Below are 25271 nucleotides of genomic sequence, written 5' to 3' on the forward strand. Positions count from 1 at the left end.
AGCTAGTTGGTGTCTTGCTGCTGTGGAAGGCACCTTCCCTCGTAGGTTGTTCTACCTCTTCTTGATGTCATCCCTTGTTCTGGGGTGCTGCCCCACAGCGCTGACCATGTCCACGATTCTCCGCCATAGCTCCATCTTCCTTGCAATGGACATCTGCTGCGCCTGTGATCTGAATAGCTGTGGCTCTACCCGGATGATTTTCTCCACCATGACCCTTAGCTCCTCCTCAGAAAACCTGGGGTGTCATTGCGGTGCCATGGGTGTATTGTGAGTGGTGTGGGTGAGGGTGTGTGGGGTGCTTTGTTGGGATGTGTGATGGAAGGTGCATGGCTGGTGTACAGGTGATGGTGGTGTGTGTCTGTGGTCTTGTCTGTGGTCTTGCTATCTCTCTTGTGGCACTTGCTTGTAATGGTAAAGGGTTGTGGATAATGTGGGGGTGTGTTTTATAGTGGTGTGGGTGTGTGGGTGTGGTGTGTGTATGTGTGTCAGGGGTGTGTAATTCAAATTGTCCAATGTGGTGTTGTTTTGTTAGTGTGTGTGTATTTTGAGCGCTGTGGTATGTAACACCAATGGTTTAGCGCCATTAAATGTCCGCTAGGGGATTCGTGGGTCATAATGCTGTGGGCGTAGTTCTGTTGGCGTAACGGTGTGGGTTCTGGTACCGCCAGTCTATCACTGATCTTTAGGCTGGCGGACTTGTGTGTGTGGCTGTATAGTGATGGATTGCTATGTGTGGGTCATAATATGGGTGGCGGTAATCCACTGCAGCGGCGTAATGTTGGCAGCAGTCAGCATGGCAGCAAGTGGAATTTACCACCAAAGTCCTAATGAGGGCCATAGTCTGTTGGGAGGACCCGCCTGCTGATCTGGTGTTTCAACTTGTACAAATTCACTATTTGCACTTGAAACCAGAAACTCTTGAAGATTCTGGAGAACTAGCATGACCTCTGACGCGCTCTCTAGCAGTGTCAAGGCACACATCTTGTTTAAAAGGAGTGTTCTCAGTATGTGAGCATATTTAAAAACAGAAGTACCTGTTACTTTCCTCTTTTTGAATTGGGGTTTTTGGTGTGAAAGTTTCTCTTTCTTTTTTATGATGATGTCAGATGAGTGTTGTGCGTCCATTTTTGGTTTCACATAGTTTTTGTGTGTGCGCTTGGACCGTCCTCCTCTCTCAGAGAGTTTGTCTGGTGAGTTCTGAAAGGAATGAGAAGGGCATGCATCAGTATACTGATACCCATCAGGCTGTTTCAATGTATCACGATTACAACATTTTTCAGTGGGATCCGGTTGCGGAGATCCACCCCCTGTTTTATTTCTAGATTTATTTTTTGTTTATTTGTCCCAGCATTTTTAGAGGACTCTGGTGCCGTTTAGAACCTTCTTGGTGAGATTTGCTTTAAGCTGCAGCTTATTAGGCCTGGCTCTCAAATTATCTCGACCTACAGATGTATTGGTATCCCTAATCATTTCTGTTTGTTTGCACTCCCGGTCCTGTACAGTAACCTGCATAAGGTGTTTGTGTACTGCCAGAGCTGCTGTGTCTCCTTTAATATTACTTAATGTAATGGAGAAAGCCATGGCAAAAATGGCAATTAATTTCATACCCAAGCCCAGCCCTACATTCATTTTGTACCGGCTTTAATACTTCATGCAAAACAGCTATTGATGGTGTACCATGTGTTATGGTACATACAGCTGCAAATACAGTTCCCCAGGGGGCACAATCTTCAATAGGGGGGAGGATACCAATGGTAGGCACACAGAACCAATCATGTGTTTATCTCAGGATCCCCTAAGGGGAAACACTGCTTCAAGCTGATATTGTTTTTGCACAATCCGGAACGGAATCACTCCCCATCTGGTGGAAACCTTGCCCATAATTGCATTAATAGTAACTGGACTAATTGCAGGCACAACTAACTGTGCCTGGACAACTTAAACAGCTCTTGTTGGGACACCTGTTATTGTTAATCATTACAAACTAAGTCAGGCATCTATATAGTCAGACTAACACGTTATATACGGTACGGAGTTCACCAGCATTTAATGCTGCTATATTTGGGTATTGTTTGTAGACAGCTAAGACAGGCCAGGTCGCCCCATCATTACTGAGGAGACCCTGTTTGAGTTTAACAGTGCACTTGGAAGGGCACCTTGGAACCAACTACGATGTTCCTGATGTGTTGATGGTATTTCTAGGTGGTGACGTAGTCTATTATGAATTAGGTGCTGCCATCTCAGGGTATGTATGAAACGTTAGTGTGTTTGTGTCTACTGCAGAAACATCGACCCATGTTAGAAATGGGGTCTTTGGTTGGCAGTCAGGTAACCCCCTGTCCAAGCAAGGACCCTCACTCTAGTCAGGGTAAAGGAGAATCACCCTCAGTTAACCCGCGCTCACCCCTTGGTAGCTTGGCACAAACTGGCAGGCTTAACTTCAGAAGCAAGGTGTATAGTATTTGTGCCAACACACACAGTAACTGAGTAAAAACCCTACAAAATGACACAACACAGGTTTAGAAAATAATATTTATCTAAACAAAACAAGACCAAAACGGCAAAGATCCATCATACACAAGTCAAGTTATGAATGTAAAACCAAAAGAATCTTAAATTCTTTAGAAAACACTGAAAACATTGTTAGTGTACAAAAGTACCTGGGTAGCATCAAAATAACACGGCACGGGCAAGTGTGCATCGTAAAAGGCCAGCAATGCGTTGATTTCTCACTCGCAACCAAGACTATGCGTCGTTCCTCCTCCGGTCGGGTCGGCTGCAACGTTTTTCCTCTCCCGGAAGAGAGCGATGCGTCGATACAAACAGGCACCTCGGGTCCAGCTTTGTGTTGTTTTTCCACGTCCAGCGATGATGCGTTGAAAATCCAGTTGCATGGTATCAGAAAACCGCGCTGCGTGGGGTTTGCATCGTTATCAGCCTCCATTAGTGGGTGTTGCACATCGTTTCTCCAGCCGCGTTGCATCGATCTTCCAGCCGCAATGCAGGTTGCGTGTTGATTTCAGCCGCGAAGCCAGCGGACTGTGATTTATCAGCCACGCCATGGAAGGTGCGTTGAAAATTTCTACACACAGCATCTGTGCGTAGATTTTCAGTCCTTGTCTGACAGCTTCACCTTTCAAGCACCCAAGAACTGGATAGGGCACGACTTGGCAAGGCAGGAGTCTCAGCAGGGAGTCCAAGTGATGGTAGAGGAAGTCCTTGATGGCCCTAAGACTTCTACAACAGGAGGCAAGCTCAGTTCAAGCCCTTGGAAATTCTTCACAAGCAGGAATGCACAACAAAGACCGGTCTTTGTCTCCTTTCACAGGCAGAAGCAGCAACTGCAGGATAGCTCCACAAAGCACAGTCACAGGCAGGGCAGCACTTCTCCTCAGCTCTTCAGCTCTTCTCCTTGGCAGAGGTTCCTATTGATTCCAGAAGTGATGTTAGTTTCAGAGGTCTGGGTGCTCTCCTACTAGTAGGCCTACTTCAAAGGAAAGTCTCTCTTGTGTGTGAGATCCTGCCTTGCCCAGGCCAGGCCCCAGACACACACCAAGGGGTTGGAGACTGCATTGTGTAAGGGCCGGCACAGCCCTTTCAGGTGTGAATGACCACTGCTCCATTTCCCTACTAGCACAGATGTCTCAGCAGGATATGCAGGCTACACCCCAACTCCCAGCGCAACTGTCAACCTAACCCAGACTGGGAATCTACAAAACAGGCAGAGTCACAGAATGGTTTAAACAAGAAATTGCCTACTTTCTAAAAGTGGCATTTTCAAACACACAATCTCAAAACCAACTTTACTAAAAGATGTATTTTTAAATTGTGAGTTCAGAGACCCCAATCTCCACATGTCTATCTGCTCCCAAAGGGAATCTATGCTTTAATCATATGTAAAGGCAGCCCCCATGTTAACCTATGAGAGAGATAGGCCTTGCAACAGTGAAAACCAAATTTGGCAGTATTTCACTGTCAGGACATAAAAAACATATTAGAATATGTCCTACCTTAAACATACACTGCACCCTACCCATGGGGCTACCTAGTGCCTACCTTTGGAGTTTCTTATATGTAAGAAAAGGAAAAGTTTAGGCCTGGCAAGTGGGTAAACTTGCCAAGTTGAATTGGCAGTTTAAAACTGCACACACAGACACTGCAGTGGCAGGTCTGAGCCATGTTTGCAGGACTACTAATGTGGATGGCACAACCAGTTCTGCAGTCCTACTAGTAGCATTTGATTTACAGGCCCTGGGCACCTCCAATACATTGTACTAGGTACTTACCAGTAAATCAAATATGCCAATCATGGAAATCTAATTACACATACATTTTACATAGGAGCACTTGCACTTTAGCACTGGATAGCAGTGGTAAAGGACCCAGAGTAACAAAAACAGCAAAAACAGAGTCTAGCACACATCAACAACCTGGGGAACAGAAGCAGAAAGCTTGGGGAGACCACGCCAAGGATGCCAAGTCTAAAACGTGTCCCACCAAGCTGAAAGTGGGGACCAACTACCCAACCTCATGGGAGTTCTTATCAATAAAGCCGAAGAATCTGGACAGACCATCTGCATTGGTGTGTTCTGTGCCAGGGCGGTGTTCCACTGTAAAGTCCATCCCCTATAGGGAAATGGACCACTAAACAGTTTTGGATTCTCACCCCTCATCTGCATTAACCATCTGAGGGGCCTGTGGTCGGTCTTAACCAGATGTGAGTCTCAAACAAGTATGGTCTTAGCTTCTTCAGCGCCAAGAGCACAGCAAAAGCTTCATGCTCTATGGCACTCCACCTACATTCCCTGGGAAGTAACCTCCTGCTAATGAAGGGTACAGGTTGACCTAGGTCCTCTTCATTAAGCTGTGAGAGTACTGCTCCTATACCATGCTCTGAGGCGTCTGTTTACACAACAAACTCCTTGCAATGATCAGGTGCCTTCAGCACAGGTGCTGTACACATGGCAGCCTTCAGGGCATCAAAAGCAGTCTGGCAAGCCTTGGTCCTTCTTTGGTTGCTTCTTGGAAGTCAACTCAGTCAAGGGGGTTACAATTGTGCCATACCCCTTGACAAACCTCCTGTAATATCCAGTGATGCCTAAAATGGCTCTCACCTCAGTCTGGGTCTTGGGAGGCTCCCAAGCCAGAATGGTGTCAATCTTTGGCTGTGGGGTGCCACCTGGCCACTCCTCACCTGGTGTTCCAAATACACCACAGAACCCTGCCCTATTTTACACTTGCTTGCCTCAATAGTTAGGCCTGCCTTTTGCAGAGCCTCCAACACTTTGCAGAGGTGTTGCAAATGTTCCTCCCATGTGGAACTAAAGAAAGCAATGTCATCCTGGTAGGTGGCACCAAACTCATCCAGGCCAGCCAACACCTGGTTGACCAACCTCTGAAAGGTGGCAGGGGCATTCTTCATTCCAAAGTGCATCACCTTAAACTGGTAGTGCCCATCTGGGGTGGAGAATGCCGACCTCTCCTGAGCCCCCTCAGTCATGGCGATCTGCCAATACCCAGAGGTAAGATCAAATGTACTTAGGTATTTGACAGCTCCCAACTGGTCAATGAGCTCATCAGCTTGGGGGATGGGGTACGCATCAGTCTTGGTGACCTCATTGAGTCACCGGCAATCCACACAGAGCCTGAATTTTGGAGTGGCACCAGGAGCAGCAGGCTTTGGGACCAACACCACAGGGCTGGCCCAAGGGCTGCTGGAAAACTCAATCACCCCCAATGCTAACATTTTAGAGACTTCGTCTTTATTGTTACCCCTTACTTTGTCAGTCACTCTGTAAACTTTGTGTTTAACAGGAGGACTGTCCCCAGTGTCCTCATCATGTGTACACAAGTGTGTGACCCTGGGATCAGAGAGAACAGTGAGGCAAACTGACCCAACACGTGGCGACAGTCCCTCTGTTGCTCTGGGGTCAGGGAGGGGGAGAGAATCACTCCCTGCACAGACCCATCTTTTTCTCCAGCAGACAGGAGGTCAGGAAGAGGCTCACTCTCTTCCTCCACCTCATCATCTGTTGCAAGGATCATGGACAAGTCAGTCCACTCAAAGTGTGGCTTTAGCCGGTTCACATGCAGGTCCCTTAAAGGGTTCCTGGGAGTCTGCAAGTCCACCAGGTAGGTGACTTCACTCTTTTTGCTCCACCACCTCAAATGGGCCAGTCCACTTGTCCTGGAGCGCCCTAGGCTCCACAGGTGCCATTACTCACACATTTTGTCCAGGCTGAGACTCGACCAGAGCAGCATTCTGGTCATGCCAGCATTTCATGTCTTCCTGGCTTGCTTCTAGGTTCTCCTGTGCAAGACCCCTGAAGCGGGCAGTTGGTTTCTCAGAGCCAGCATGTAACTGAATATATCCTGGGGGGGGTTTACTATGGACTTTCTCCAAAGCCTCCTGGACCAGACTCAAAGGTTCCCTTCAGGGTGGCCATATAAATTCAAGCCCTTTTTGAGGCACCTCCCTGTAGGCGAACAGAAGGCATGGCAAGAGGCCGTCCAACTTACGCCTCAACCAGACCATTGCTTTGGGGGTGGTAAGGAGTGGTGAACTTGTATGTTACCCCACACTCCTGCCACAGAGACTTCATATAAGTAGATATGAAGTTGGTACCCCTATCAGATACCACTTCCTTGGGGAACCCCATGCGGGTAAAAACCCCCATCAATGCACAACCCACCACAGGGGAAGTGATTGACCTCAGAGGAATGGCTTCTGGGTACCGGTTGGCATGGTCCAGGAAGACCAGGATGAACCTGTTGCCCTTGGCTGTCTTGGGATCCAGAGGCCCCACAATGTCAATACCGACCCTTTCAAAGGGGGTACTAACTACAGGAAAAGGTTGGATGGGAGCCTTACATTTCCCCCCACTCTTACCACTTGCCTGACAAGGCTGGCAAGACCTACAATGAGCATCTGAGTGCCTGTGCATTAGGGGCCAGTGGAAGTGGGTGAAAAGCCGTTCAAAGGTCTTGTCCTGCCCCAAATGTCCTGCTAAAGGCACATCATGAGCCAACCCCAGTAGGAAGGCCCTGAGGCGCTGGGGTACCACCAGCACATGGGATGACCCAGGCTCAGGAACATTAGGCTCACTATTCAGGAGGCCGTCCTCCCAATAAATCAGGTGAGATCCTGGCTCCTTGCCAGCTGCCTGGTCTGCAGCCTGCTGCCGCAAACCTACTAGAGTAGGGCATGTCTTCTGTGCCTCACAGAATGCCTGCCTGGTGGGCCCCCCTTCCTGCTACCACCATGACAGCTCAGTAACCTCCCCCAGTTCAACCAACTGTTCCCCTGTAGGCTCCGGTGCGTAACCTTCAGACTCTGCCTCCTCCCGGACCATGGAAACTTCTGGGGCCGGTTTCCCGCGCCTCCTGCCCTTCCTATTTTTGGCGGTCCCCTGGGCCACTGTTTCAGGCTCCAGGAGCTCCTTACTACCCTGACAGGCCTTCCATTGACCTGGTGGATATGCATACCCACCCAGGCAGACCCAACATCTCTAAGTGTGATCTTTGTTCCACCTCCTTCCAAGGGGAATCCTCCAGATCATTGCCAAGCAAACAATCCACAGGCATGGTTGGACTCACAGCTACCTTCAGAGAACCTGAGACCCCTGCCATTCAAAGGGAACCTGCACCACTCTTCACAGGCACTCTGAGTTGTCCACTGCAACTACTTGGTGAAGTACCGTGGATCTATCTGCTCTTCAGACACCAGGTGACTCCTCACTGTAGTCATACTGGCTCCTGTGTCTCTCAGAGCCTCCACCCTCTATCCATTGATAGTCACCCACTGCCTGTACTTTTTAGTATTCTCAGGTACTAGGGTTCTCTGGACCATCTTGCTGTCCCTTAGTGAGACGAGGGTGATCTCAGCTGGTTCCCACCCACCTGGAACCAACTCCTCCCCAAGCGCTTCACCAGCCAAACCCTGGGACTGTGCACCAGTGGGTGCCGATGTACTCTTGGGGCATTTGGGGTCCCCCCTCACTTGACCCACCTGGTCACATGCATACCACCTACGCTGGGGACCCCCCTTCACAGGTTTCCCTTTGGAGAACCATGACTTATTTTCACTATGGGGCTCGGAATCCTTACCCTGGGAAATAGGTTGGGGCCCTTTAGAGAACTCCCCCGTTTATCCTTACCCCCGCTTTTCTACTGAGAGGGATCCTGCCCACCCTTGGTGTGGTCTCCCCCATACCTCTTCTGGACCCTGGTGCTCTCCCAGCTGTCTGCTTCCCTTGCAAGCTTTCTGGGGTCAGTCAGCTTGCTGTCAATTAGGTGTTAGCGCAGCTCTGGAAAACATAAACTGTACAAGTGCGCTCAAGCAATCAAATTGTAAAGCTCCTCATACGTTGTCACCTTACTACCCTTCACCCAACCATCCAGTGACCTGCAAAAAGAATCAAACATTCCAACCATGTTTGGGATGCCTTCTTCTTAAAGGACCTAAACTTGTCCTTATAGTGATCAGGGGTGAGACCATACCTTGTGATCAGGGCATCCTTCATGATAGGGTAGGTGAGCCCCTTGGGATTCCCTAAGGATGTTAGAGTATCTATTCCCTCTACCTCAAAGTGCTTCCACATACCTACCCCCCTCCAATGAGCTTCAGGGACCAGATTCATATGGAGAGCAGACTCATATCTCCTAAACCACAACAGTAAGTCATCCTCCCTCTTGTAATCCTTCACAAGGTCCTTAGGAATGTTCATCCTCTTCTCAGGCTGCACTGTTATATTGGTGCCACCATCCCTACTGGACTGGCTCCTCTGATCCAGCTCCCTCAAGCTGAGTTCAAGAGCCAGCAGTATCATCCTCTCCTCAATGGCATCCTTCTTTCTTCCATCTCCCTTTGCATCCTAAACTTTTCCAACTCCAGCTGGTGAGCCCTCTTTGCCTGTCTGTCCCATACCTCTTCAGGAGTCAGACCCTTGGATGACACACTGCTATCTGCCCTGGAGACCCTCTCCCTGGACAGAACAGGCCCACCCACCATACCATTGTGAATGGAGTGCACCTCCTCCTCATCCTCCTTCTCCTCTGTGTGCCCCTCAGCTTCCTTGGCTGTTAACCAGGCCCTGGGTGCCTTCTGCAGATCCTCCTTCCTGGTAGAGCCTTTAATGGGACAAGCAAGGTTTTTACAGAACTGCTTTAACTGGGCAACTATATAGCTCTCCAGTTTTTCTAAATCAAAAGCAGCTACAGCTGATGCATGATGAAGAGTTAAAAGTGCAAGGTTCCAAAGGCAGAAAAACAAGTTCCCAATGGAGTTTCAAAAAGTCAGTCAGGGGATTAGCAAAATATGAAAGTAGAACAAAAAGAGTCCCAAAAGAGAAAAAGCAAAAATCACAAGACAAGTAGTATGTAGTCACGTAGTGGTCTGAAGTGAAAACAGTAGTGCACACTTTAATCTCTGTATGTCAAGAAACAAATACAAGTCCAATCCCAACCGCTGATCACCAATGTTAGATATGGGATCTTTGGTTGGCAGTCAGTTTAACCCCTGTCCTAGCAAGGACCCTCACTCTAGTCAGTGTAAAAAAGAATTACCCACGCTCATCCCCTTGGTAGCTTGGCATGAGCAGCCAGGCTGAACTTCAGAAGCAAGGTGTAAAGTATTTGCACCAACAAACACAGTAACTCAGTGAAAACACTACAAAATGACACAACACAGTTTAGAAAAATAGATAATATTGATCTAAACAAAACAAGACCAAAACGATAAAAATCCAACATACACAAACCAACTTATGAATTCAAAAAGCAAAAGAGAATTAAATCCTTTAGAAAACAGTGAGAATGTTGTTAGCGTACAAAAGTACCTGTGTAGCGTCACTATAACACCACATGGGCGAGTGTGAGTCGGAAAATGCCAGCGATGCGTCAATTTCTCATTCGCAAGCAAGGCCGTGCGTCGTTCCTCCTCCAGTCAGGTCGGCATGCATTGTTTTTCCTCTCCCGCAAGAGAGCAATGCGTTGATCTGGACAAACACCTCTGGTCCGGGCAGGCTTTGTTTTCTTTTTCCACGCCCAGTGATGTTGCATTGAAAATCTGGTTGCACAGTATCACAAAATCGCACTGCGTGGGGTTTGCGTCATTATCAGCCTCCGTTAGCGAGTGTTGCGAGTCGTTTCTCCAGACGCATTGTGTTGATCTTCCAGCCGCGATGCAGGTGGTGCGTTGATTTCAGCCACAAAGCCAGAGGCGCATCCTTTATCAGCCGCGTCACAGAAGGTGCATCGAAAGTGTCCCTGCACAGTGGTCTGTGCATGGATTTTCAGTCTTTGTCTGTCACCTTCACCTTTCAAGGGCCCAGGAACTGGATAGGGTGCCACTTGGCAGGGCAGGAGTCTCAGCAGAGAGTCCAGGTGCTGGCAGGGGAAGTCTTTGATTGCCTGAGGCTTCAACAACAGGAGGCAAGCTCAGTTCAAGCCCTTGGAGATTCTTCACAAGCAGGAATGCACAACAAAGTCCAGTCTTTGTCCCCTTTCACAGGCAGAAGCAGCAACTGCTGGATAGCTCCACAAAGCACAGTCACAGGCAGGACAGCACTTCTCCTCAGCTCTTCAGCTCTTCTCCTTGGCAGAGGTTCCTCTTGATTCCAGAAGTGATCTAATTTTCAGGGGTTTGGGTGCTCTTCTTATACCCCTTTCTGCCTTTGAAGTAGCCCTACTTCAAAAGAAAGTCTCTCTTGTTTGTGAGAGCCTGCCTTGCCCAGGCCAGGCCCCAGACACACACCAGGGTGTTGGAGACTGCATTGTGTAGGACAGTGCACTAGAGGTGCCCAGGGCCTGTAAATCAGATGCTACTAGTGGGCCTGCAGCACTGGTTGTGACATACACATTAGTAGTCATGTAAACATGGCTCAGACCTGCCACTGCAGTGTCTGTGTAAAGTGCCCAGAGTAACAAAAACAGAGTCCAGTGCGCATCAACAACCTGGGGAACAGATGCAAAAAGCTAGGGGAGACCACACCAAGGATGCCAAGTCTAACAACCCATGAATAAAACATTTTGCATTTATAAGCTTCATGGACTTCCACTAAGAAGGTAACTTCCCCTCCCATGTTAGGGAGTCCCTGTTGTGTTAAATAGGTTGTGGCTTCCTGTCTAAAGTTAACAGGAATGTTGACTACATACACCATTTTGAAGAATAGGATTCAGAGAGAAAATACTACAGTGGAGTGATCCTTTTAAAGGCCCAGGCTTGAACAACCTAAAGACTAAAATAGGGGTCTCCTAATAATCCTTAACATCAAGGACATCTCCATATAAGGTAAGAAGGGAACACTTGGGTACTTGACAACTACTCAGCATACCCATTAAGTAAGTACCTGACCTAGAACGTTGTATTCCAGTACAGCTTTATGTACCAGAGCACCCAACATCCATAGAGCTCAGATCTTTTCAGGTGGTTGGTGCAAGGATTTGAAACAGTCTTCTTTGGAATATCTGAGCAATCCAAATAACTGCTGATTGAAAAAAAAGATCCAGCCTATATTTCTATGAATTCTTACTTGCACAGGAAATGTTTCTATTCAAACCTCTTCTTTGGAAGGAGTAGATTTTAGATTGATGTATGTTATGATTTTGTGGTGATTTGTTTTATTTTTGGTTCATGATGTTTCATGCTTGATGTTATTCATTGCACTGGTTACTCATCAGGTTTGTTTGAGCACTAAGATGCCTCAGCGAATGATGAATGAGTGCGTAGTAAATAAAATAATAATAATAATACCAACAATAGTAGTAATAATAACTGGGCCAATGTTACAGTGGGAAGCAGAAAAGTGCTTTCCGACGATTTGGATTCTGTGCGATTGTGACAGGTATTGCACATGGATAACTGCACTCTCACATTTTTCAAATATGTTTGTGTGGCATGATGTTAATAGTTAGTCAGTTGTTTGGTGAAGGGTGCATAAGAGGCACCTCAAGCTTTGATTCAGTATGACAGAGTAAATTAAAATGTCTCACATAGAAGCATGCACAGAAGTTGACTTTGTTAGCAGGTTAGTTGATTAGAACAGTTAGACCTCATAAATGAACACATTTGTAAAACATAGAAGGTGATAGCCTCTTCTTTGGTCAAGATATGAATCCAAAATGTTATTATAACTCATGAGCGGTAGTTGCTACCTCTCTATTATCTTTGGCCCTGTGCTAATATTACTCCATAAGGCTTTTTTTGAGTTAACTAAGGGAAGTTTAGAAGCATAAGGGTCTCTAGTTTTTAGCAGGAGCTGAACGTTTGCAACAGGAGGTCAAGGGATAAAATTGTGGTATGCTAACCTAGATCTGGTCCTTGTGCACCATTCTGATAACATCAGGTTGAAATAACAAGTTCGACCCCTAAAATGTCCTTTGCCAAAAGAAAAAGCATCACCACAAAAATGTGGATCCCAGAAGGCCCCCAGCCTAAACAACAAGCAGACTGATTTCCTCCAGCCAGTGGACTAGACATCATGCTGAGGGTGGGAGGTATACAGCCTTCTTGGCCCTCTAAAGTTGAAAGAAGGGTGATAGAAGCACTCTGCATTTATGGCATAGGTTAGAAACAGTGCAGCCTCAGCCTTCTACAGGTGTGAAGGCAATAGAGCAGCTTCTCAATCCACATGATAATTTTGCTTCTTCCTGGACAGCTGGGCCCCAGCAACCTTGTGGCTCCTGGGCAGACTCTGTTGCACTCCTGCTGCGTTCATGAAGATAAATCATTTAGCTGGTCATTTTGCAAGTCTTCCAGAGGAACAAGTCACCCCATCAGACAGGTGCACTACAGCTTCTCAGCAGGTAGCTAAGTCCTTCTCTCCACAAATCAATGTAGCAAGTTAACTGCAGGCTTTTTCAGACTTAGGGGTTGATTCAACTTTTGGCAGACCTGGTACTCCAACACAAATTAAACAAAATACTCTGACATGTAAACTTATGGTCTGCGGCCTTATTTAGACATGGGTGGACAATCAGCTTTCCACTGACAGATCCCCTGTTAACTCGGGCAAAGGAAAGCTACCCCTGATGGCTCAATAGAGTAGGGGTCATTAGAGTAAAGCCCTTACTCTAACTCCTAAGATTTCAGAGGTCATTGTTTTCTTGTTTTTCAATGACAAACTCTCACTTTGAGAGTTTGTTTCTGAAAAACAGAAAATGTTAAAAGGTTGGTGGACGGCCACTAAACCTTTTGTATCTTGAAGGGAACAGCTGTGATGATGGGTCATTTTGACATTCATGCATGACCACTCTATATAGGACAGACTACTGACCATCAGGGTGGCGGATGTTAAGTCTGCTATATTTAAAAGTTTGTACACTTCTACAAATCTGGAGTAGCTTTTGTTCCTGTTACTGTTCATATTTTCTGGACAGCTAAGCGTAGAGTCCACAGTCAGACCAGTTCTGACCAGTCAAGTTGTTTCATGTAGAAGCTTCAAACTGAAGTCTGCATCTGCTTCTGTTGCAACAGGAGATAGCCACAACACAGGACATTGGGGATGAGTGAGTCTTACCCAAGCAGGCAGCCTACATTTGGACTCAGGAATAGGATTGGAAACCTTCATCACCTAGGAGGTACATAGGTTTCACCTATAGGGGACAGGAAAAGTGTAATCTGGGATGTCTGAGCTAAACATCATCAGCTCAAGTACAGAGACAACCATTATTTGCGTAGCACACAATCATACACAATAGGGACTAAATAGACATTACCATTCACCTTTGAAGGGCATATCCAACCTACACGAAATATACATCTCACATCCATGTCCGAGATATGGTGAATACAAAAGACCCCAGGTATGAGAACTGGAAGGACCTTTAGAGGGAGACCATCTCGGCATTCACCTCATAGGGGTACTGGTAAAACACCAGTGCTCTTGTACTAGAATAACCCAGACACTGCTGCCAGTCCTCTCATATCTCATGTTGAGAATGTGATAATCACTGTCATTCAAATTAGGGGTACACTTTTAGTGTCCCCATGGCATAGAAAAAAACACAAAGTGCATTACTTTGAATAACTGTTAAGGTAATGATAGGAGAAAAGGAGCAGGCCTGTCCAGAAAAATAAACAAGGGCAACACAGCTTCTCAACATTTTGTAGAGATCGTTTTCCACAATAACATCTTGCTTTTAGACAATCCATCAAGACTCATGGGGACATTTCCTCACACTTTGCACTTGACTTGGGTCATAAAAATGACACAGACGTGGAGCAAAGTGTTGTGTTGGGATCTACTTTCCAACACAAATCCAAATTTGCACTGGAAAGTTGCCTAAAGAACTCATACGCTACTTTGAGCTTCTGTGCTTAAAAGGGCATTCCCATGGACCCACCCATGGGTTTTGATGCAAATTCCTATCTACTAAAATTGGTAGCCAGGAATTTATGCCAAAATGTTATGCCTCTTTGAGGCAGGCGTAACATTTGATAAAAGGTTTATTTTCTCAAAACTTTTATAATTGTGCTGCACAGTACACATACAAAGCTATAAAAGTGTTACACTGGGACCAAGAATAGTATTTTGTACTAGGTGGACCCCCTTCCAGTACAAAATGTCTTTTTCACATCACACATACAACCTTGCAACATAGTACACAGGTGTGTGCCTTGGGGCAAGGCAGCCTGAAGTGCATGAGCACAGGGGTCTTAAAAAACAGTGCCATATCTTAGTAGATGATTGCTTCCATGCTATCTCTCTTTCACACAACTTGAGTTGCACCACTGCCTTGCATGAATTTTATGTAAAGTTGTCCCAGGTTCATTACCAAACACCTAAACAATAGCCATATAATTAACTATATATGTGCCAAGTCTTTCAAAACTGCATCTGGTCAGAGATATAACCTATGCAAATGCACAGAATCTTTCACTGCTACTTAAATAATTGTACATGTTTATACATTTACAGCGTGCGGAGGACGTCTTACATCTTGGAATGGTTCACTGAGCTCGCCTTACTATCCAAGTTACTATCCACCAAATATTGAGTGTAACTGGATTATCAAAGTAAGTCATTCCTTACAAATTGTCATTTTCTCTGTATAAGGCATTGGGGTGGCATTAGGCGTGACCAAGTGTTTGAACAAGAGCTTTCTAAGTTATTTTCTAATGTCAGCTGTTAAATATACTAGCATCTTGTTTTGTAAAGAATGATAGTGTAACTTTAGAAACACAGTATATGCATAAAAGTCCAAGTTTTAGTAGTAACTATGTGTAAGAGATGAGCCCATGCACACATTACATTGCAAATGCAAATGGAAACACTTGGACACCAAGGGCCAGATGTGCAAAAATTCTGGTTTGCGATTTCCGAATTGCAAACCTTTGTGATTCATAATTAGGAAATTGCAAACTATGGTGTACCAATTTGTCTCAGACACATTTAGCAATTTGCAGTGGGTCACAAATGTAACTCTATCCTCAATATTCATGAGGCAAGTCGCAATTTGCAATCCATTGTGAGTAGCTACCATCATAGGGATGGTGGCCTGCTGGGGTCAGCAGACAACCATGTCTGTGATTCCTTTTTCAATAAAGCAATTTTATATTTTTGTAATGCAGTCCACTTTCCTTTAACCCCTTCGCTGCCAGGCCTTTTCCCCCTCAGGTGCCAAGCCTTTTTTCGGCTATTTGGGGCAGTTCGCACTTAGGCCCTCATAACTTTTTGTCCACATAAGCTACCCACGCCAAATTTGTGTCCTTTTTTCCAACATCCTAGGGATTCTAGAGGTACCCAGACTTTGTGGGTTCCCCTGAAGGAGGTCAAGCAATTAGCCAAAATACAGTGAACATTTCGTTTTTTTGAAAAAAATGGGAAAAAGCGCTGCAGAAGAAGGCTTGTGGTTTTTTCTCTGAAAATGCCATCAACAAAAGGTTTGCGGTGCTAAAATCACCAGCTTTCTAGCTTTCAGGAACATGCAGACTTGAATCAGAAAACCCAATTTTTCAACACAATGTTGGCATTTTACTGGGACATACCCCATTTTTATGATTTTTTGTGCTTTAAGCCTCCTTCCAGTCAGTGACAGAAATGGGTGTGAAACCAATGCTGGATCGCAGAAACCCAAACATTTCTGAAAAATAGATAAAAATCTGAATTCAGCAAGGGGTAATTAGTGTAGATCCTACAAGGGTTTCCCACAGAAAATAACAACTGAAATAAACAATATTGAAATTGAGGTGAAAAAAACAGCAATTTTTCTCTACGTTTTACTCTGTAACTTTTTCCTGCTATGTCAGATTCTTTATAGCAATATACCCTTACGTTTGCTGGACTCTTCTGGTTGCGGAGATATATAGGGCTTGTAGGTTCATCAAGAACCCTAGGTACCCAGAGCCAATAAATGAGCTGCACCCTGCAGTGGGTTTTCATTCTATACCAGTTATGCAGCAATTAATTTGCTAAAATATAAAGAGTGAAATATAGGTATCAAGAAAACCTTTGTATTTCCCAAATGGGCACAAGATAAGGTGTTGAGGAGCAGTGGTTATTTGCACATCTCTGAATTCCGGGGTGCGCATACTAGAATGTGAATTACAGGGTATTTCTCAAATAGACGTCTTTTTTACACACTCTCTTATATTTGGAAGGAAAACATGTAGAGAAAGACAAGGGACAATAACACTTGTTTTGCTATTCTATGTTCCCCCAAATCTCCTGATAAAAATGGTACCCCACTTGTGTGGGTAGGCCCTGCGACAGGAAATGCCCCAAAACACAACGTGGACACATCACATTTTTCCACAGAAAACAGAGGTGTTTTTTGCAAAGTGCCTACCTGTAGATTTTGGCCTCTAGCTCAGCCGGCACCTCAGAAAATCTACCAAACCTGTGCATTTTTTAAAACTAGAGACCTAGGGGAATCCAAGATGGGGTGACCTGTGTGGCTCTCACCAGGTTGTGTTACCCAGAATCCTTTGCAAACCTCAAAATTTGGCTAAAAAAACACTTTTTCCTCACATTTCGGTAACAGAAAGTTCTGGAATCTGAGAGGAGCCACAAATTTCTTTCCAGCCAGCGTTCCCCCAAGTCTCCCGATAAAAATGATACCTCACTTGTGTGGGTGGGCTAGGTGTCTGCAACAGAAAAAGGCCACAAACTTGTAGAGATTATGGGGATAGCACAGCGAGTTGATAAGCAGATATTCTTCTTTTATACATCTTTAGGCTGACTCTGCTTTGGGGACCCACACAAGTGAGGTGTCATTTTACTTGGGAGACTGAGAGGAATGCTGGGGAGTAGGAATTTTGTGCTGGAGCGATGACTGTACAAAGAAAAGTCAGGAAAATATGCTTTTTAAGCAAATTTTGAGGTTTGCAGAGGAGTCTGGGTAAGAAAATGTAGGGGGATCCATGCAAGCCACACCTCCCTGGACTCCTTGGGGTGTCTAGTTTTAAAAAATGTCTGGGTTTGGTAGGTTTCCCTAGATGAAGGCCGCACCCAGGAACAAAAACATAGGTGCCCCCTCCCCCCCAAACACAGGTAGTTCTGTAATATATCATTTTAATGTGTTCACATACATCTGTGATGTGCCAAACACTAAAATTGTGAAAAGAAACGCACTTAGGTTATGTGAAAAAGACACCTCACCCACCAACCAAGTTGGTGGCATGCTTCATCATCGGGGTCCCACCTGAGACACCTAGGGTGTCACAAGTATGCTGCGACGCCTGATTACAGTGAAGCAGGTTTTTTAATTTTTACCACACATACTGGTTGGATTTGGCACGAGGGTGAGTGATGGTTCAGTAGATCAAAATTTATTAACAAGAGATTTCACAAAAGTGAAATGCACTGTTAATAACTGAAAGGCCAAAAAACTGAACTAATGACTCACAGCTTGTGAGCTGTAAAGCCACGGCAAGGCACCAACCGATTTACAGTCCATTCACACACCTTTCATACATGACATGCACAAGACCATTCACGTCGCCAACCATGGGCCCAGCGCATTACAACACTCGCATCGACAGACAGCGCCACGCAAGGGCCCATCACTTTCATATCCCCACATGCCTGATACAGCAATCACACCGCCAGCCAAGCGCCACCCCACGCACACCGCCAGCCAAGCGCCACCCCACGCACACCGCCAGCCAAGCGCCACCCCAAGCACACCGCCAGCCAAGCGCCACCCCACCCATACCGCCAGCCAAATGCCACCCCACACACACCGCCAGCCAAGCGCCACCCCACGCACACCGCCAGCCAAGCGCCACCCCAAGCACACTGCCAGCCAAGCGCCACCCCACGCACACCACCAGCCAAGCACCACCTCACCCATACCACCAGCCAAGCGCCACCCCACGCACACCGCCAGCCAAGCGCCCCCCCAAGCACACGACCACCCAAGCGCCACCCCACGCACACTGCCAGCCAAGTGCCACCCCACCCATACTGCCAGCCCAGCGCCACCCCACCCATACTGCCAGCCAAGCGCCACCCCATGCACAGCGCCAGCCAAGCACCACCCCACGCACACGCCATCACTTTTTTTTTATAAACAACAAAGAAACCCCTAACTAATTATAAAATAAGTACAAAACTACAAACACAAAAACTCTAACTAAATACATGACAGTAATGCCAACCGTGAAACTGAACATATGAAAATATAAAATAGGCAGTTTACGCTCACTGTATTTCCCCCCAAAATTTCTTGGTGTGGTAACTTCTAAAACAGCCGGCAACACACAGCCCAGGCTTTGAAGGGCAATCGGGGCAGTACATCCAGCTCTCCCTCCGGATACCTCTTCGGGCACATACTCTACATTTCTTTGTGGGCAAGTCTTTTTTGGGAATGGGAGGAATGTGATCTGGAAAGTGCCGATCTTTCAATCTAGCCACATCCTCCACCACTGCTACTCTAGGCTCTCTATCACAGACTCCTGAAATTTAACAAATTTCATCCTTGACTCAGGGGAACAATCCTTGAACACAATAAAAGCATTAAATGTTGCCAAATAAAATAAATAAATGTAGGGCCAACTTTTTATACCACACGTAAGACTTACGAAGAGCAGTGTAAGGTTCCAACCTCTGATATACTCTATCAACACCACCCATGTGCCTATCGTAGTCCAAAACGCACATAGGTTTGCGCACTTCTGCAACCTGACCCCAAACAGTCACAAGGGAAGTACTCTCATCATGGATGGTAGATAGCATGTACACATCCCTCCTGTCTGAAAATTTCAGAGCTAGCAGCTCATTATTCCACTAGGCACTGCACTGTCCCCTCTCACGTTTTTTACAGACAAGCTCCCTTGGATAGCCTTTCTGGTTAGAATGGATTGTGCCACAAGCAACAGTGTCCACTCTAAACAACTCCTTGAACAACTGCACTCCAGTGTAGAAATTGAACAAATGGTGACCTTTGTTAAACAGTCATCTACCAAGTCCCCACAAATTTTTTGCTAACTCCAAAAGTGGCCGGACAACCAGGAGGGTCAATACTGGAATCCCTACCAGTGTAGACCCGGAAATTATACACGTATCCTGTACTGCTTTCTGCCAGCAGATACAATTTAATCCCATACCGTGCCCTCTTACTAGGAATGTACTGCTTAAAAACTAAACGCCCCTTGAAAAGACTCGTCCACACTTATCTCTTTGCCTGGAACATAGACCTCTGAAAACCGATCTACAAAATGATCAAGGACAGGCATAATCTTAAAAAGACAGTCACAATCAGGGTGATCTCGTGGCAAGGCTAAAGCATTGTCTACAAAATGCAGCATACAAAGAAGAAGCAATTAGCAATTATGTGCCATAGTTGCAGGAAATATAGCTGTTGCTATCAAGGGACTAGTAGACCAATAAGAAGCCAGTGACGGCTTCCTAATCAACTCCATCAAAAAAGTCAAACCTAAAAACTTTTTCATCTCTTCCAGATATGTGGGAACCCACTGAGTAGCTCTAGACTGAGGCCTAAGTCTGGCAGCGTTGTCCCTCAAATATTGCTCTGCATACAAATTAGTCTGCTCCACAATCTCTTCCAAAAATACATCGTCCATAAACAAGTTAAAGAAATGGACAGGCAAAAAGTTTTCCGTATTGACTCTACACCCTGGGAGACCAGTAAATGCAGGTAACTGCGGCTGCTCCATGTTTGGGGCAATCCAGGTGTCAGGTCTTGTAATGAGAAACCCTTCAGCCCCAGGCTGCTGCACTCTTGGCACATCAATGTCCTCCTCTAAAACAGGCCCTTCATCTGCACTAAGAGTGGCTTCCTCATCAGAAGAATCCTCTTGGACAGAAAACTCACTGCCAGAATCTATCACTTCCTCCTCTGCCTCAGATGCAGAGTCAGTCTCGTAATCATGGTCTGAAGACTACTCAAAGAGCATGCCAACAATCTGCTGAGCAGTCACTCTGCGGCTAGCCATGATCCTCACTAACAAATGGATTTACAACAACAACTAGCACTAAAATAAGTAATAAACAAAGTGTAGCTTTATCACAAAGAGTTATGTACTAAAAAACTATACCACTCACTTGCCTGAAAAAGCTACTCACCAGCAACTACTCTTCACAGACACAGCAATCACCAATGATATCCCACTAAAAAGAAGAAAAAAAAGAAAATTAGACATATGACAACAAAAATATAATTGTGCTCAAATCTAATGACAATTTCACACACAATACTGCAATTAGTACACCACCTACAAACATGTCATTCATGCATGTCAACAATATTCCTTTGGAATAAATTGCTTTCACTTACCTAAAACATGCAACTATGCAAACCGCAGGACAACTACTGCCAAAACCGCAAGGATCCACAGCAAAGGAAGCAAAAGCTTTGAACTAGAACAAAAAGAAGAAATAAACTGTTATAATCACAAATACAAATACTTCGCCAGTTGACAAACACCCCGCCACCAAGAACTTAGAAATTGTCCCTGGTGCCTAAGTGGCTTCTGCACCCCTAGGGGGCAGATGGGCCTAAACAAAAATAGACCGATCTGCCCCCAAGGGAGGCAGAAATGGCCAACAGCTCTGTACCCTGTTTGGGGGGGAGGGGGTGACCCTTGCCAAAGGGGACGAATGGGGGTGCCCCCAACACAAAAAAAACAAAGGGAACCAAAAAAAAAATCTCTGCCATCTTGGTGCCTTCTGCCCTGTAGAGAATCCTAGTTTGTTTTAATGGGATAACAGGAGTTAGCTTAGCCACTGGCTCACAGACTTGTGCCCCCGTCACCTAGTGACTTTTAACCTACTTAGCTTGCTCTGTCTTAGCCCATTTAATTATTTATTTCTTCTAAGATGGCTGCCTTGTTTATAGATAGGCCACTTGTTATGGGTAACATTATCAGTGTCACCGCGCCAAGGTGTCAAGATCAAGCACCAAAGACAAACAAACAGTAGGTGTTCACACTTAGGGATTTTCCCTCTCTATACTTTGGAGGTATTGTTTATATTAATTGCCGTCCCAAGCATGTCTGTTATCTATTGTTTAGGAACACACCTACGTCAGGGGTCCTTGTAGATCTGTATAAATACATCACACTTTAGACAGATAATCAGAGGGATTCCGACCAGAGGGCATCGCCACCATCGCTGATACCAATGCTGCAGTCGTCATGACGTTGACCCACTCTTCGTGTCCCTGCGGAGTCTGAGCTAGAGACCTCATTCCAAGGTAACGAGGGTTGGGGGCTCCTCTCATGGGCATGGCCTTGGCAGATTAGGATTAACAAACCCAGCTCTCCTTTAGGTAGGAGGTTAGGCCTTACACATTATGGCATTAGGGCATATTACATCTCATATATCTTTTCTACGTATTGCAAGATGGTGGGGGTCTTCGTAATAATGACTCTTGTCTTCACAATTCAGTTTCTTGCATTATTCATTATCCTAATCATTGCAGCCCATGCAATTTATCGCAAATTGCAGTTATGTTAAATAAAAACTATTGAAACTCTACTGCATCTTTGTCATTGCCTGTGTTTGTATGAGACATGATATATCTGTGAGAAAGGGGTAATCTCCGTTTAACCATGACACTCCCTGAGATATCTTATTCTCAAGTCCATGCGTAACGGCTGCCATAAATCACCTTTTACTATTGTGTTTCGGGTGAGGTGCTGCTAGTGAGCCGGTAAGGTTGGAACAACAGTTGCGACTTGTTATAGGAAAGGCGTAGTCGTCTACAAACAAAAGTACTGTCATCCTTAAACCAGCAGTCTTGCTCAGAGCAAGAGTCAAAACTACGACAGCCCCCCTTGGGGGCAGATAGGCCTAAAAAAAATAGGCCGATCTGCCTCCAAGGTGGGCAGAAATGGCCATCAGTAACCTGCCCCCTTTGTGGGGCGACCCTTGCCAAAGTGCCGCCCCCCCACACAAAACACACAAACAAACACACAGGATCCCTGGTGTCTAAGTGGATTCTGCCCCCCTTGGGGGAAGATGGGCGTAAAGAGGGTAAAAGGGGCACCCCAGCACAAAACAAAAAAAGGGGAACAAAAAAAAAATCCCTGCTGTATTGGTTGTTTCTGCCCTCCTTGGGGGCAGATAGGTCTACGAAAATAGGCCCATCTGCCCCCAAGGGGACAGAAATGGCCAATACGAAATTTCCCCCCTTTGGGGGGGCCACCCTTGCGGAAGGGGTGCCCCAAACACACAAAACACACACACACCACACAATCCCTGGCGCCTAGTGGGTTTCGACCCCCCCCCCAGGGGACAGATAGGCCAAAAACATGGCCGATCTAGCCCTGGGGGGGGTGACACATATCAAAAAGTATTGCGCCCGGGGCAGCGTCCCTTGCCTAAGGGGTCGCTGCCCAAAAACATAAGGAAAATAAAATCCCTGGTGGTCTAGTCGTTTTTGACCCCACCTGGGGGCAGATCGGCCGAAAAAACGGCAGATCAGCCCCCGGGGGGGAAATAGGATTATTTTATGGCCCCCTAGGGGAGCGACCCTTGCCCAAGGGGTCGCTCCCCAAAAACATAAGGAAAATGAAATCCCTGGTGGTCTAGTGGTTTTCGACCCCCCCAGGGGGCAGATCGGCCGAAAAACAGCCGATCTGCCCCGGGGGGGCTGAAATAGGATTATTTACCCCCCCAAGGGGAGCAACCCTTGCTCAAGGGGTCGCTCCCCAAAAACATAACGAAAATAAATTCCCTGGTGTCTAGTGCTTTTCGGACCCCCCTGGGGGCAGATTGGCTCAAAAAACGACCGATCTGCCCCCAGGGGGGGGTCGAAATAGGATTATTTATGCCCCCAAGGGGAGCGACCCTTGCCCAAGGAGTCATCAATTGCGTGCTGTCTAGTGGTTTTCGGACTGCCCCCAGGGGGGCCGGAATAGGATAAAAATAGCCCCCAATGGGAGTGACCCTTGCCCAAGGGGTCGCTCCCAATAATAAAGCTACAAATAAATCCCTGGTGCCTAGTGGGGATTCCTGCTCCACGATCGCGGGCCCCGTCTGCAATCGTGGAGCAGGAATCCACTGAAAACAGGCACAGGAGGAAAGGAAAAACCCTTTCCTTTCCCCCCGTGTCTGTTTCCCCCCCAAAATCCCCAAAAAGGGAAGGACTCACCTCGTTGTGGTCCTTTCCCTCGATGCGCTGGAAGCAAATGGCTTCCAGGGTGTCCTCGGCAACAATTGATGACGTTGGCGCGCTGTGAGCGCGCTGACGTCTTCAGATTGCCGAGGGGGGGTCAGGGGTGGAAGGGGAAGGGATTCCCCTTTCATCCCCGACCGGGGGGTGTGGGTGGGGGGCCCACGGGAGGAGTGCTAGCGCTCCCCCTGTGGGCCGGGTGCAGGACGAGGTGATCTCGTCCAAGGCACCGAGGGTGTTAAGGAAAATGGGATGCATTACAAAAACAATCATTTACATTTTTGTTTTCTTCTTTTAAGAGTAGGCATGAGTCTGTGGGACCACAGCCTGCTCTTAAAAAATATTTGCACCCGCATTCACAAAGTGGAAGGGGTCCCTTAGGGACCTATTCCCATTTTCCAATGGCTTACCCCCAACTTGAAGTTGTTGGTAATCTGTGAATATTTTGCAACCGCATTCCAGTCACAAAACTTTCATACATGCCCCTGCGACTCGCTATTAGGAAGGGACGACCTTGACATGTTCCTTCCTAATACTGACTCACGTAATGTTTTACCAACTCACAAAATAGGGTTTGTAGATGGCAAAACGCTATTTAGCGGCTGCAAACGGCCCTATTCGCCATTTGTGACCACTAATTCCTTTTGTACATCTGGCCCCAATTTGCTAATATTCACGCAGTGCAGAGCAGTGTATCATTTGCTCTGATGAGTTTAGTCAACATTTAAAAATGATGCAGTGTAGAAATGACTAGGGGGCGCAAGCTGATGATGTTGTCGGCCACACTCGTGTGAAAAGACCTGTTAAGAATTATGTAAGGCACTGGTGTCTAGAGTGAAAGTTGCTTTTTTGGTCACGTAGTCAGCCAGAGAGTCAAACATGTCCTTGCTTTGAGTGATAGGAGAACAAATCAGGTTCTGTCAGGAGTTGACAAATTATTGATGATGGTTAAGAGCTCTTTGGTTGGGCATGTTTCTTTATGATGTACAAGTGTAATGAAATAATTTTCCTTTCTTTATCGCTGCACCTAAATTCTGTAGTTCAGACTGACAGGTGCTGGGGTCATACTCCTCCCATGGTTTACCTGAGGCCTTTGTAATGGAGGTAGCTTGTGCTGTAGTACTTCTTTTTTCATTGTTACAATTCCAAAGGGTTTGACAATTTAACTCCTCGCTCTATTGCAGATTTTGCGCACTCCAGATCTATGCTTTACTATTGATTGCAAAAAAAGGTGTTATTGACATCAATATGTTTTCATTCTTTACTTCACTGCGCTTCTTCATCCATAAAGGATTTTGCATCGGGGCTGCACCACAAAAGTGGCACAAAACCTTAGTAAATCTGTCCCTTATGTGTATCCTTCCTGTGAGATGTCATGCAACAAAAAAGTTACTTGATTACCTCCCAAATGTGACAGTTATTTGCATCATACTGGCCCTGGAGAGAGAAGCAGCTGGTGAGTTTCCAAAGTAGAGGGGTGGATGACTAAATCACGAAATAGCAGGCGTCAGCAGGCATAGTGAGGAAGCATGACTGTTCTGAGGGGCAGGGGAGGCTCTGCTACAGATAATTTCTATTAGATTTTCTACCAGCACAGATGCATTTTTTTGAGTGAGGAGCTACATGAATTTTGGGTTACAGAAGTGAAAGAAGTAAGTAATGAGGAGGGCGTGTTCAATAAGTTTTACTGT

General features: G+C 46.2%; 1 protein-coding gene across 1 annotated transcript in view; it reads left to right on the forward strand.

Moving 5' to 3' along the window:
• LOC138249086 (suppressor of tumorigenicity 14 protein homolog) overlaps positions 1–25271 on the forward strand; it is a 605612-nt gene that overhangs the window by 384835 nt on the left and 195506 nt on the right. Inside the window, exon 9 of the mRNA XM_069203127.1 lies at positions 14919–15016. Coding sequence (XP_069059228.1) covers positions 14919–15016 — 98 coding nt within the window. The remainder of the gene's footprint in view (positions 1–14918; positions 15017–25271) is intronic.

The sequence above is a fragment of the Pleurodeles waltl genome, chromosome 8 (assembly GCF_031143425.1).
Source record: "Pleurodeles waltl isolate 20211129_DDA chromosome 8, aPleWal1.hap1.20221129, whole genome shotgun sequence".
NCBI lineage: Eukaryota > Metazoa > Chordata > Amphibia > Caudata > Salamandridae > Pleurodeles > Pleurodeles waltl.